General features: G+C 45.2%; 1 protein-coding gene across 2 annotated transcripts in view; it reads left to right on the top strand.

Annotated features, from left to right (window-relative positions):
- Positions 1–12,867, top strand: part of LOC139279356 (bone morphogenetic protein 7-like) — a 95,965-nt gene that overhangs the window by 58,139 nt on the left and 24,959 nt on the right. For both annotated transcript variants that reach the window (XM_070898479.1, XM_070898478.1), the window contains one exon: positions 7,592–7,784. In XM_070898479.1, coding sequence (XP_070754580.1) covers positions 7,592–7,784 — 193 coding nt within the window. The remainder of the gene's footprint in view (positions 1–7,591; positions 7,785–12,867) is intronic.

Here is a 12,867-nt window from a genome sequence, read left to right as displayed (position 1 = left end):
TGTGCCTTATGGTATAGTCGTAGGACGCCAGCATGAGTGCCCACCGTTGAATTCGCGCCGAGGCGTTGACGTTTATTGCCTTGCTCTCGGATAGGAGGGACGTGAGGGGCTTGTGGTCGGTTTCTAACGCGAATTTGGCCCCGAAAAGGTATTGGTGCATCTTTTTCACACCGTACACGTACGCGAGTGCCTCCTTCTCTACCATTCCGTACCCGTGTTCCCCCCGCGAAAGTGATCAGGAGGCATAAGCTATGGGTTGTAATTTGTCCGCACTATTGACATGTTGCAAAACGCACCCGATCCCATACGCTGACGCATCGCATGTGAGAACTAGCTTTTTACCTGGGTCAAAGAAAGTCAAAACACTGTTGGAACACAGAAGGTTGCGTGCCTTATTGAAGGCGCGGTCCTGGGCGTCCCCCTAAAACCAATCGCACCCCTTCCTGAGTAGCACGTGGAGAGGCTCCAGCAGCGTGCTTAAGTTCTGCATAAAGTTCCCAAAGTAATTGAGTAGCCCGAGAAAGGCGCGCAGTTCTGAGACATTCCGGGGCCTGGGTGCCAGGCGAATTGCTTCTGTTTTGGACTCTGTTGGGCGGATTCCATCAGAGGCAATCCTTCTGCCCAAAAATTCAACCTCGGGTGTGAGAAACAGGCACTTGGATTTCTTGACTCGTAGGCCTACAAGATCCAACCGCTTTAGTACTTCCTCCAAATTACGGAGATGGGAGTCGGTGTCCCTGCCCGTGATAAGTATGTCGTCTTGAAATACAACCGTCCCCGGGATGGACTTGAGCAGACTCTCCATGTTGCGCTGGAATATGGCAGCTGCTGACCTGATGCCGAATGGGCATCGATTGTATATGAAAAGGCCTCGATGTGTGTGGTTGGTGGTGAGTAGCGTGGATTCCTTGGTCAATTCTTGCGTCATATACGCAGATGTGAGGTCTAGTTTTGAGAAAAGTTTACCTCCAGCCAATGTGGCAAATAAGTCCTCCGCTCTGGGCAGCGGGTACTGGCCCTGTAGGGAGACTCTGTTTATGGTAGATTTGTAGACCCCACAGATTCATACGGATCCATCAGGCTTCATGACTGGGAAGATGGGACTTGCCCAGTCGCTAAATTCCACAGGTGATATAATGCCTTCCTGCAGAAGCCTGTCTAGTTCGTGTTCAATCTTTTCCCTCATCACATAGGGTCCAGCTCTGGCCTTGTGATGGACCGGTCTAGCATCCTGTGTGATGTAGATTTTGACTTTGGCCCCTTTGAAAGTGCCCACACCTGGCTGAAAGAGATGTTCAAATCGCTTTATAACTGTTGAGCAGGAGGTCCGTTCCTCTAGTGACATGGCATGGACATCATCCCATTTCCAGTTTAGTTTTGCCAGTTAGCTTCTCCCCAGCAGTGCTGAGGGGTCTCCGGGGACAATCCACAGGGGAAGTCGGTTCACTGTCCCTTTGTGTGTGACAGAGAGCATGGCACTGCCGAGGACTGGTACAATTTCTTTGGTATAGGTCCTTAGTTTGGTGTCGACCCTTGTGAGTTTTGGTCTGTCTCTTTTATACGGCCACAGTTGTTCAAATTGTTGAGCGCCCATGAGAGATTGACTTGCTCCCGTATTCAGCTCCATGTTGACAGATATCCCGTTGAGTAGGACCCTCATCATTATAGGAGGCATCCTGTTGTAGGAGCAGCAGCCATTGATAGTGTTGACCCGCTGTACATCGGTGTCCCGGGTACTGTCCCCACCATCTTCTGGTCCGCTTTCCGACCCATCCGATTCATATACCAGCCGAGCTGATGTTTTTTTGCATATGCGGGCCAAATGCCCTGTATTTTCACAATTTCTGCAAACAGCCTGCTGAAATCGACATCCCCTTGACGAGTGCCCACCCCCACACCTCCAGCATAGACCTGTTCCATTGTTCAAAGTGTTCCCAAAGAATGAGCTGCGTCTGGCTGATCTCTCTTGAACTTCTCTCAGTTTGTAGTTGATTGCTCGCATTGTGGGTTGATGAGGTGTCAACGGCCGTTCCTGTGGCCCTTGATGACTTCTGCCTGATGTTGAGAGCCTGTTCTCCCGGTTTTGTCTGTGTGTGGGGGTAGCAGCTTGTTTAGTGCTGTGAACTTCTTGTTCCGATATTTCGTTAGTTGTGTACCTGCATTGTAAATCAACCTCGTTTCTTCTTCCCCTACCAAGAATGTCTGTGCAACCAGTGCTGCTGCCTCTAAGGTCAGGTTCTTGGTCTCTATGAACTTTCGGAATATGCCTGCGTGGCCTATTCCTTCAATGAAAAAGTCTCTCAGCATTTCTCTCCTCAGTTCATCGGAGAACTCACATAAACTAGCCAACCTCCGAAGTTCCGCCACAAAGTCGGGTATGCTCTGGCCTACACAGCATCTGTAGTTGTAGAACCTGTGTCTGGCCATGTGAAGGCTGCTCGCTGGCTTCAGGTGGTCTCTTACCAGTGTGCTCAATTCTTCAAACGACTTGCTTGCTGGTTTCTCGGGTGCCAACAGATCCTTCATTAAAGCGTATGTTTTCGAGCCACAGCTGGTCAAGAGATGGGCTCTTCTCTTGTCTGCCTTATCGTCGCCTAACCAGTCTTTGGTTACAAAGCTTTGCTGGAGCCTTTCTATACAGTCCTCCCAATTGTCTCCCACATTGTACTTTTCATCTGATCCATTATTCACCATTCTGTGGATTCTGTAATCCCGTAACTCGTCGCCACTGTAAAGTCCTGTCCCCTCAGTACAGATTCACACGAGGCATGTAGTGAAGTCAAGGTCACTCTGGACCTGCACCTTTATTTCACAGCTCTGGAAAGCTGCACTTGCCTGAGACCTGTCCTTATATACCTGTCTCTTGCAAGTGCACCCCTGGTGGTAAGGTATGCTGGTGGTTACAGGTCATACCTTATTACAGTCATGTCGAGCATGTTAGGATACAGTGGCGGAGCAGGCTCGAGGGGCTAGATGGCCTACTCCTGTTCCTAATTCTTATATATAATAATGTAAGATACATGACATATATGACTCAGACAACATACAGGAAATGGAAGTCATAGCACCTCTGAGGTTCAGTGATCATTGAATGATCAAGTTTAACATGATATGGGACCCAAATATACCAAAGACCAAGAGTCGGGTTTATAACTTTAAAAGGTCTAAATAGAGTTAAAACAAATGGATTAGGAAAGGATGTTTGCCAACATTACAGCAGAAAACAAATGGAGCACCTTTTTTAAACCAAAACTATGCTGAACATGCAGAACAAGTACATAAAGAAAATTAGCAGACTCCGACTAAACAAGTGCAACCCTGAATGGATTAACAAGCAGTCAAAGTGAAATAAGGAGGGGAAACGACCTCTACAAATCCTGCAGGGAAAAAGGAGGAGATTGCTGGGATGAATATAGGAACACCTACTCCGGGGAACCAAGAATTGGCAGTCAATGCAGCCTTGCCAGCATCACCCACTTCCCTAGAACAAATAAAACGCACAGTCAAGAAGCTCAACACCGTCCAGGACAGAGCAGTTTGCTAGATCTTTGCCGCTGGGCTCAATATCCACCCCTTTGTAACAGGCGCTCAATGGCTGCAGTATGCACAATCTGCAGGGTGCACTGCAGCAACTCACCAAGGTTACTTTGATAGCACCTCCTTCCCCTGTGGTCTCTACCACTAAGTAGGACAAAGGCAACAATGTTGTGGGAACACCATCACCTCCAAGTCACACACCAATTTGAGAAACAAGCTAAAAGTGCGATCAGAAGGGATCAGAGAGACCTAGAAAAGAAGCACAGCTGTATAGGCAAGAAATAACAGTAAAAAGAAATTCAGTACAGTACTACAATAGCAAGAAAATGGTCAAGGAAGAGGTGAGAATATTTGAAGATGTAAAAGGAGATGAGCACAGGATTCTTAAGGATTACTCCCTTCAGCCAATAGAGCGATACTTGGCAGGGTGGGGAGAGGTAACTGAGTGGGTGGAGGCTCATGCAGAGCCTAACCCAGATGGGCTGAATGGCCTGTTTCTTTGCAGTAAATCCTATGTAATTCTAGCATAGTCCAGTTGAGCCAAAATGTCCTTCCTTATCGCTAAGTATCTTGTGATTTTACCCTTTGGGGAATCAAAATGTATTTTTTCTAAAGAATATTTCAATAATCGGGAAATACTTCAGTGCTAGGAATGTTTATTTTTTTTTCTCTCACAGAGCTGTGAGGCTGTGAATTCTGACCAAACGGCAGTACAGCTGCATTCCTGCCTCCATCGGTTTGAACTTGCTATTTATTCTCACCTTCTGGCCAGTTTGTAAAAATATATTACTGTTTAGATAAAATCAATCAGTGAGGAGCAATGTATAGACTCTTACAGCATCTGCCAAGCCACCATTTTGTGATTCAGCCGCTCACCATGTGTGTGCGGCTGAGAAAAATTCACTTCCATTTCCGCCTGCTTCACTCACACATTCTGAAATGCTGAATGTAAAAAACAGTGGCTTCACTCCCCCCCCTCCCCCCCGCCACACCTTTGTAGTAAACTTGCAGATGTTAAAAAAAAGAATAAAAACCTGAGTAACATACTGATCTCCTCAAACTAATGTTAATACTTCATTGTATATGATGTTGAAATCTCCCAAATATGCCTTCCGATTGGAAATTAGATTCAGGATTTTAGAAAATTCTCACACAGCAGCTTCCATTTCAGTACCCTGCATTCCTAGTGTTACTCAACAGATGAGGCCCTACTTGTCTTAAGGTTTTGTGTTTACATTTTAAAATTCGGAATCTTGCTTCTCATTTCGCCCCACCCCCATCCCCCGCTTTCCTCTACATTCTGCTCACCAACACTTCCCTTCCCTTCCCCCTGTTGTACTCTATTATTTCCTCCTTCCAACACCCAAGCCCCTCCCCACTTTTAAAATTTTGCTCTAGGGATGTGGGTGAAGCTGGCAAGGTCGCATTTATTGCCAATTCTTGGTTTCCCTAAGGTGGTGGTGGTGAACCTTCTCCTTGACCCACTGTAGACCTTGTGGCGATGGTGCCCCCACAATTATGTGAAATAGGGAATTGTAGGATATTGACCCAGCAATGTTGGAGGAACAGCAATACATATCCAACTCAAATTGGTGTGTGACTTGGAGGAAATTGGTGTGTGACTTGTTGCTTTTGTCCTATCTGGTGGTAGAGATCACAGGCAAAGGAGGTGCTATCAAAGTAACCTTGATGAGTTGCTGCAGTGCACCCTGTAGATTGTGTATACTGCAGCCATAGTGCGCCTGTTACAAAGGGGTGGATATTGAGTAGAGCGGCAGAGAAGGGGAGCGGGCAGGGAAGGGGAGCTGAGTCCATGATCAGATCAGCCATGATCTTATTAAATGGTGGAGCAGGCTCAAAGGGCAAAATGGCCTACTCCTGCTCCTATTTCTTATGTTCTTGGATCAAGCAAACTGCTCTGTCCTGGATAGTGTTGAGCTCATCCAGACGAGTGGTGAGTATTCTATCACGATCATAATTTGAGCCTTGTACATGGCTTTGAAGGGGTCAGGAGGTGAGCCACACTCCTAGAATAACCAGCTTCTACCCTGCTCCAGTAGCCATGGTGATGATATGGCTGGTCCAGTTAAGCTTCTGGCCAATGGTGACTTGGTGATAGTAATAACATTTAAGATCAAGGGGAGATGGCTGGGCTTATTCTTGCTCAAGATGGTCAGTACCTGGTGATTGGGTGGTGCAAATGTTACCTGCCACTTGTCAGCTCCACTCCCAGCCCCTTCCCAATGTGCTGCACTTCCCGGCTGTGCTGTGCTTCCCAGCCCCTTGCTACCCAGAGTTGGAAATGTTTGGACATTGCAACTCAAACCTCATTTGCATAATCGCAAACGTAAAATCTGCCGTGACCTGGCGCAATCGGGCAGCATCCTGGAATGTAATTGTTTATTTTTTTTCTTGTATTAAAAACTATTCCTCGTTATATTTAAGAGTGGTAACCTAGTGCAGTTTGATTAATACAACTGAAAATGGGTTTATCACAAAAAAGAAGCATTTTTAATAAAAGTGTCTAGTCCACCACCTGTGAGTAACCTGATTTTAAATAACTGAAAATGAACTTTAAAAACAACTATACAGAACCATTTACTAGTTACATGGTGTACATTAGTTAGTTTCTCAGTAAATTAAATATGGTTTTAATATTTTAAATTTTTTAAAAGGCGCCTACTAGTTCCCTAGCGCCTAAAAACCCAGCTTAATTTGAAGAGCCTCCTCGAAGGGCCGTAAATAGGCGCAATTAGTGGAAATTTGCCATGCTGATTAAGTTGGCATGGGGGCATGGCCAGTTATGTGGGCAGGGCCGGATTCCAGAGACATGTTTTTTAAACCAGCGCCAAAAAAAATCACGGTAACTCGATTTGCATTGGACATAACTTATGCTTGATATTCCTCGATCTTTTCCGTTGGTTTGGCCAATTTTGGGTGAATACCAGTGCAACCTAGTGAAAACTCTACCCCATATCTATGTCTAGGAGGTGGAACCAAGAACAGTCAGATCAAAGAAATGTTCAAAATATCTTTCTGGATGGAAGGTTCCTGCTTCTGCCTGTCACATCATTGTGGCTTTGGAGTGAGACCAAAGTTTAAAATGTTCAGCAGTTTCAGAATGGGACACGTGGTTTCCGAAAACATCATCTTCAGCAACCTTTTTATTTCTGAAACACGCCCTGTTTTAAGCCCTTTAATTAATTCCTTCTCTTTAGGAGTTTATTTTTAAAAGCTGAACATTCCTATAATTATGTCTCTGGGTTTCATTCTGGTTTGAGAAACCACTACCCTCCCTTTGCTTTATATGAAGAAATTAAATTCAGCCCAAGGTGAGGTTACTGTTAGTCAGCATTGTGTAACATGACTGTCAAAGTACAGCAAAGTACAACTATTAAAGAATGTTATCCTTCTACTGCCAAACTTCTCACTTCTCCAGCCATGCTACAATGTTCTGTCACAGTGCAGTCCTGGTACATGTAGTGGGTCAGGAGAGACAAAATGCCAGAGCAAACTTGATTTATATATCAGGAGTGGCACTGCAATAAGTCACTGACATTTGACAAACCTATATTTCTATATTAAAAGCCCCTTAATGGGAGAAATTATTTAAAGGGGAAAGTTTTGCCAAGGAAAAGGCATATTCCCTTTGAAACCCACTGGTTGTGTAACACTTGAAACACTGGTTTGTGCATTTGTTGTATTACTTATATGGAGTTCAGATTTATGCAGCAAGGTAAGAGTTAACACTGTGTGGACTGCAAAAGCATTTCTGCACCAAAATCAGAACTCTGGCAAGATTAGGATTCTCTCTCTTTCTTGTAGAAATATACAATTCATCATAAAATGGAGGTCCAGTGGCATACTGTACTAGTGTAGGATACAGACTTGCGTCCACAATTCTCCATGTGCAAAGTTTTGGATTTCAGTCAGGAGTAGGCTCCAGCTGGAGACTTTCCCATTTCATCTAGTGCCCAATGTTCGAGCACCATCGGTGGAGGATTGGGAACTGTGCATGCTTAATCGATGACTCTTTTTGTTGTTGTTTTGACAGTGGAGCACAATGAAGATGTTTTTCACCATAAGGCACAGTGGAAAGAATTTAAGTTTGATTTAACTCAGATTCCTCAAGGTGAAATGGTAACTGCAGCAGAGTTTAGGATCTACAAAGGAACAAATGACAGGTTCCATGGAAACATGACCCTTCACATCACTATTTACCAAGTGCTGCAGGAGCTCCAGGACAGGTTAGTGCATATTATTGAGTGCTCATGCAGTCATATAACCTGTGGTTTACAACATGGGAATGTGTACTCCTTGCCCACCAGCCCCCACTAATGAATGCTGCATTCCTTGATAACATTTTCAAAAAATACTTTCCCAAGTAGTTTCCCCCCCCCATCTCTCCTGAAGGGAATGACCTCTGCTGAGGTGCATCCCACAATGCTGCCACTGATCATGTGCAAGTCTTGGCAGGAAGTGGGGGTCATTTTGACTTTGTCCCATAGTGTAAAACGAATCGCCAGCCCGCTGTCATCATCATCATAGGCAGTCCCTCGAAATCGAGGAAGACTTGCTTCCACTCTAAAAGTGAGTTCTCAGGTGACTGAAGAATCCAATACGGGAATTACAGTCTCTGTCACAGGTGGGAGTCTGGTTTGCCGCACGCTCCTTCCGCTGCCTGCGCTTGGTTTCTGCATGCTCTCAGCCTCGAGACTCGAGGTGCTCAGTGTCCTCCCGAATCCTCTACCTCCACTTAGGGCGGTCTTGGGCCAGGGATTTTCAAGTGCCGGTGGGGCTGTTGCACTTTATCAAGGAGGCATTGAGGGTGTCCTTGAAACATTTCCTCTGCCCACCTGGGGCTCGCCTGCCGTGTAGGAGTTCCGAATAGAGGAGTACATCTCTCCTGAAAATGGAAATAAAAATATGGAGAAATGTAAAATGGGCTTCAGATTCGCTATCACCCAAGTTACACTGTTGCACAGTGTCAAAAATTACCCCCGTTGTGTGCAGGTTCTTCAGCCTCCAGGAGCATCACAGTTGAACCTGATCTTGTTCTTACTCGACATATACACACACACACACACACACACACAGACACAGACACAGACACAGACAGACACGCACACATACATATACATAAACACACTCCAGCAGGGTTCACGGGAAGCCAATCAGGAACGGGAACAGCGGTCAATTTTTCCCTCCCCGACCCAGTTAGAGAGGCTGACTGGAAGCCTTGATTCCTGGCCTGTCTGGGATCAGCTGACTCATGGAACCTGGGACATTTCTGGTCCAGAAGGCTCAGGAACTCATTCCTTGTACCAGCTGAACCATTAGGCAGTCCCATTTCAGAACATCCTTCAGTGATTATGTTTTACAAAGTAACCTGCTGCACTGATGTAGCTCTAACATTCCCAAGACAATACTTTTTAAATAACAACAGAAAATGTTGGAAATCTCAGCGGGTCAGGCAGCATCTGTGGAGAGAAACAGAGTTAAAGTTTCGGGTCTGTGACCCTTCGTCAGAACTGGAAAAGTTTGACTATATAACTATTGCTCACTTAGATGGCCTATTGGCTACTTCGGTGCACCAGAACACTGAGCTATGGAGTGGCGGGACATGGGTATTTGGAAGGAGATGGTAAGCAGAGAAAGAGGTGCTTACTCATAGGCAGGGAGTCAAACTGTAAGATGTAAACCCAGTGCGTGTCTGAGCAGTTGGTTCCAGAGGTCACTGACCAAGGAGCCTAAGCTAAAAATCCAAACCAAATATATTTAGCAAAACAACTGGGAGGAAAAGTCGCTCAACAGCATGTTGACTTTTAAGTGATGTGGACATTGCTCATTTTTCAAAAATAAAAGCCTAGAATGCTAGAAATACATGGTCAGCATCTGAAAGAAAAAGCTTGATTAACATTTTGGGTGGGACTCTTCATCAGAGCTGTTATTTGCATTTTTGTTTCTTTTTATAACTGTTATTCAGTAAGTTGGTGCCTCCCCTCATGAGACCCGACAAAACGTTTATTGAAAATAGCACTTCCTGGGTAGAGTAAGCAGCAGAGATAAAATCGTGGGATCAAAGGGCTTTAAGTAAGGCAGTCTAGTCATTCGTGCTGAGAGCTTGTCTGGCAGGCAGACAGTCGAAAGTTCAGGTCTTTGGGCTACCTGACCCCTGGATGAGTTTTCAGGCTGTTTATCGGCTAGGCTGCTGCCCAATTCACCGTACAGTGTGGAGTTGTCCACCTCACAGGGAGCGATAAATTTACTCCAATAGCATTGATAGGGGTCATGCCAGCTGCACAGAGGATTGGTGGTGGAGGAAAGCTTATGGATGAAGTGAACTCAAATTTAAACATTAGTAAACTATGTAGAAAATCAACCTTTTCTTATTTGGTTTTCCTTATTTGATTTCCATTTTCCAGCTGGACTCCCACATCCAGTATGACTTCCCACAGGCCATGACAATGGATGATATCAGCTGTTCTATAGTCAATTCTCTCCCACGCCAGATTTTGAATGGTATGGTGTGGTGAAGGATTCTGTGTCAGCAACTGTTTGGTCCTTCCCCCACCTCCCTCCGCCCCCCCCCCCCCACCCCGTCTCCAACAGCAACCTGGTTAAACTTGCCATCTGGGGAACTTGCCAGTCTTCAGCCAATTTGATTCGCTCCATGTGCTATCAGGAAGCAGCTGAGCTCACTGGATACAGCAAAGGCTGTGGGCCCCAACAACATCCCGGCTGTCATGCTGAAGACTTATGCTCTAGAACTAGCCACGCCTCTAGCCAAGCTGTTCCAGTACACCTACAACACTGGCATTTACCTGACAATATAGAAAACTGCCCAGGTATGTCCTGTCCATAAAAGGCAGGACAAATCCAATCCCCATCAGTCTACTCTCAAACATCAGCAAAATGATGGAAGGTGTCGTCGACAGTGCTATCAGACAACACTTACTCACCAATAACCCGTTCACCAATGCTCAGTTTGGGTTCCGCCAGGACCATTCAGCTCCAGACCTCATTACAACCTTGGTCCAAACATGAATAAAACAGCTGAATTCCAGAAGTGAGGTGAGAGTGACTGCCCTTGATATCAAGGCAGCATTTGACCGAGTGTAGCATCAAGGAGCCCTAGTAAAATTGAAGTGAATAGAAATCAGGGGGAAAATTCCTCACTGGCTGGAGTCGTACCTAGCACAAAGGAAGATGGTTGTGGTTGTTGGAGGTCAATTACACAGCCCCAGGACATCACTGCAGGAGTTCCTCAGGACAGTGTCCTAGGCCCAACCATCTTCAGCTGCTTCATCAATGACCTTCCTTCCATCATAAGGTCAGAAATGGGGATGTTCACTGATGATTGCACAGTGTTCAGTTCCCTTCGCAACTCCTCAGATATTGAAGCAGTCCATGCCCACATGCAGTAAGAGCTGGATGACATTCAGGCTAGGGCGGATAAGTGGCAGGTTACATTCACACTACATAAGTGCCAGGCAATGACCATCTCCAACAAGCGAGAGTCTAACCATCTCCCCTTGGTATTCAATGGAATTACCATCGCCCAATCGCCCACCATCAACATCCTGGGGGCCACCATTGACCAGAAACTTAAATGGACCAGCCACATAAATACTGTGCTACAAGAGAAGGTCAGAGACTGCGTATTCTCCAGCAAATGTCTTACCTCCTGACAACCCAAAGTGTTTCCACCATCTACAAGGCACAAGTCAGGAGTGTGATGGAATACTCTGCACTTGCCTGGATGAGTACAACTCTAACAACACTCAAGAAGCTCAACACCATCCAGGACAAAGCAGCCCACTTAATTGGCACCCCATCCACCACCTTAAACATTCACTCCCTCCACCATCGGCGCATCGTGGCTGCAGTGTGTACCCATCTACAAGATGCACTACAGCAACTCGCCACGGCTTCTTCAGCAGCACCTCCCAAACCCACGACCTCTACCACCTAGAAATACAAGGGCAGCAAGTGCATGGGAGCACCATCACCGACAAGTTCCCCTCCAAGTTACACACCATCCTGACTTGGAAATATATCGCCGTTCCTTCATCGTCACTGGATCAAAATCCTGGAACTCCCTCCTTAACAGCACTGTGCGAGTACCTTTACCACAAGGACTCAAGAAGGCGGCTCACCACCACCTTCTCAAGAGCAATTAGGGATAGGCAATAAATGCTGGCCTTGCCAGCGACACCCACATCCCAGAACAAATGTTTTTAAAACTCTGAGTTCTAGCAATAAATTAAACTGGGATTCAAACTCTGGTTTATTTTTTGTTTATTTTTGTTTTTTTTCTCTCTTTCCCATGGCAGCTGTTGATGATTCTGCCATTTATATCCTATCTTGGCTCATCTTTTGTTACTTAACTTGTCCCATTACCATTTCATTTTGCCTTGCACCTTCATCCATTTTGTCTCTTAATCTCTCCTGCCTTCCACCCTATCACAGATCTTTCCCTGCCCCTACACTTGCTTAAAAACCTATGACATCTCTAACTTTTTCCAGTTCTGACGAAGGATCATCGACCTGAAACATTAACTCTGTTTCTCTCTGCACAGATGCTGCCTGACCTGTTGAGTATTTCCATTATTTTCTGTTTTTATTTCAGATTTCCAGCATCCGCTGTAATTTGCTTTTGTATTCAAACTCTGGTGTTTGAGTCATGAAGCAACACTCTGCAGCCACGGTACTTGAGCTACAGGGTCAAGTTTCCACTTTTGCATTCCAGGTGCAAAGCCTTGCCCACTGGGAGTGCATATTGGGGAATTTCATACAGGCTCTGGTTTGCCAGGGCTGCCTGCGTCTAATTTCCTGATGCACACTCCCAAAGGAATGAAGCTTCACACACAAAGCAAAGTGGAAAATTATCCTTAAATGCTGGAATGATCACTCTTTGGAGTAATTTCCAGCTGCAGAACTCTTTTTTTCAGCATTTAATAAATGATTCTTTTTAAAATAAAATATCTTGCTGTGATACTGTATTGAATATATGATGAAATACCATAGACATTTGGAGTCTTGGTTATAAAAGGAAAATGTTCAGACAAGAGCAAGTATGTCCAATTGTTCCAATAGGGTATGCACATTAAATCAGTGAAATTCAGGGCTTTAATTACGGTGTACTGCTCATTTAATTGATCAAAAAAAGTAAAAGAAAAATGCAACCTTGAATTTTTATTTGGTGGAGATGCTGCTACGGTCCTCAAGGGGTTAATCAAGAAAGGACAACTGAAAACTGTAAGCTTGAAGTTTGTTACAATGGAATGTGTTGTATGTAAAAATGTGGTGAGTTTAAAAATAGTTGGG

Source organism: Pristiophorus japonicus, chromosome 14 (genome assembly GCF_044704955.1).
Source record: "Pristiophorus japonicus isolate sPriJap1 chromosome 14, sPriJap1.hap1, whole genome shotgun sequence".
NCBI classification, from domain to species: domain Eukaryota; kingdom Metazoa; phylum Chordata; class Chondrichthyes; family Pristiophoridae; genus Pristiophorus; species Pristiophorus japonicus.
This window is presented reverse-complemented; position numbering and strand designations above follow the sequence as displayed.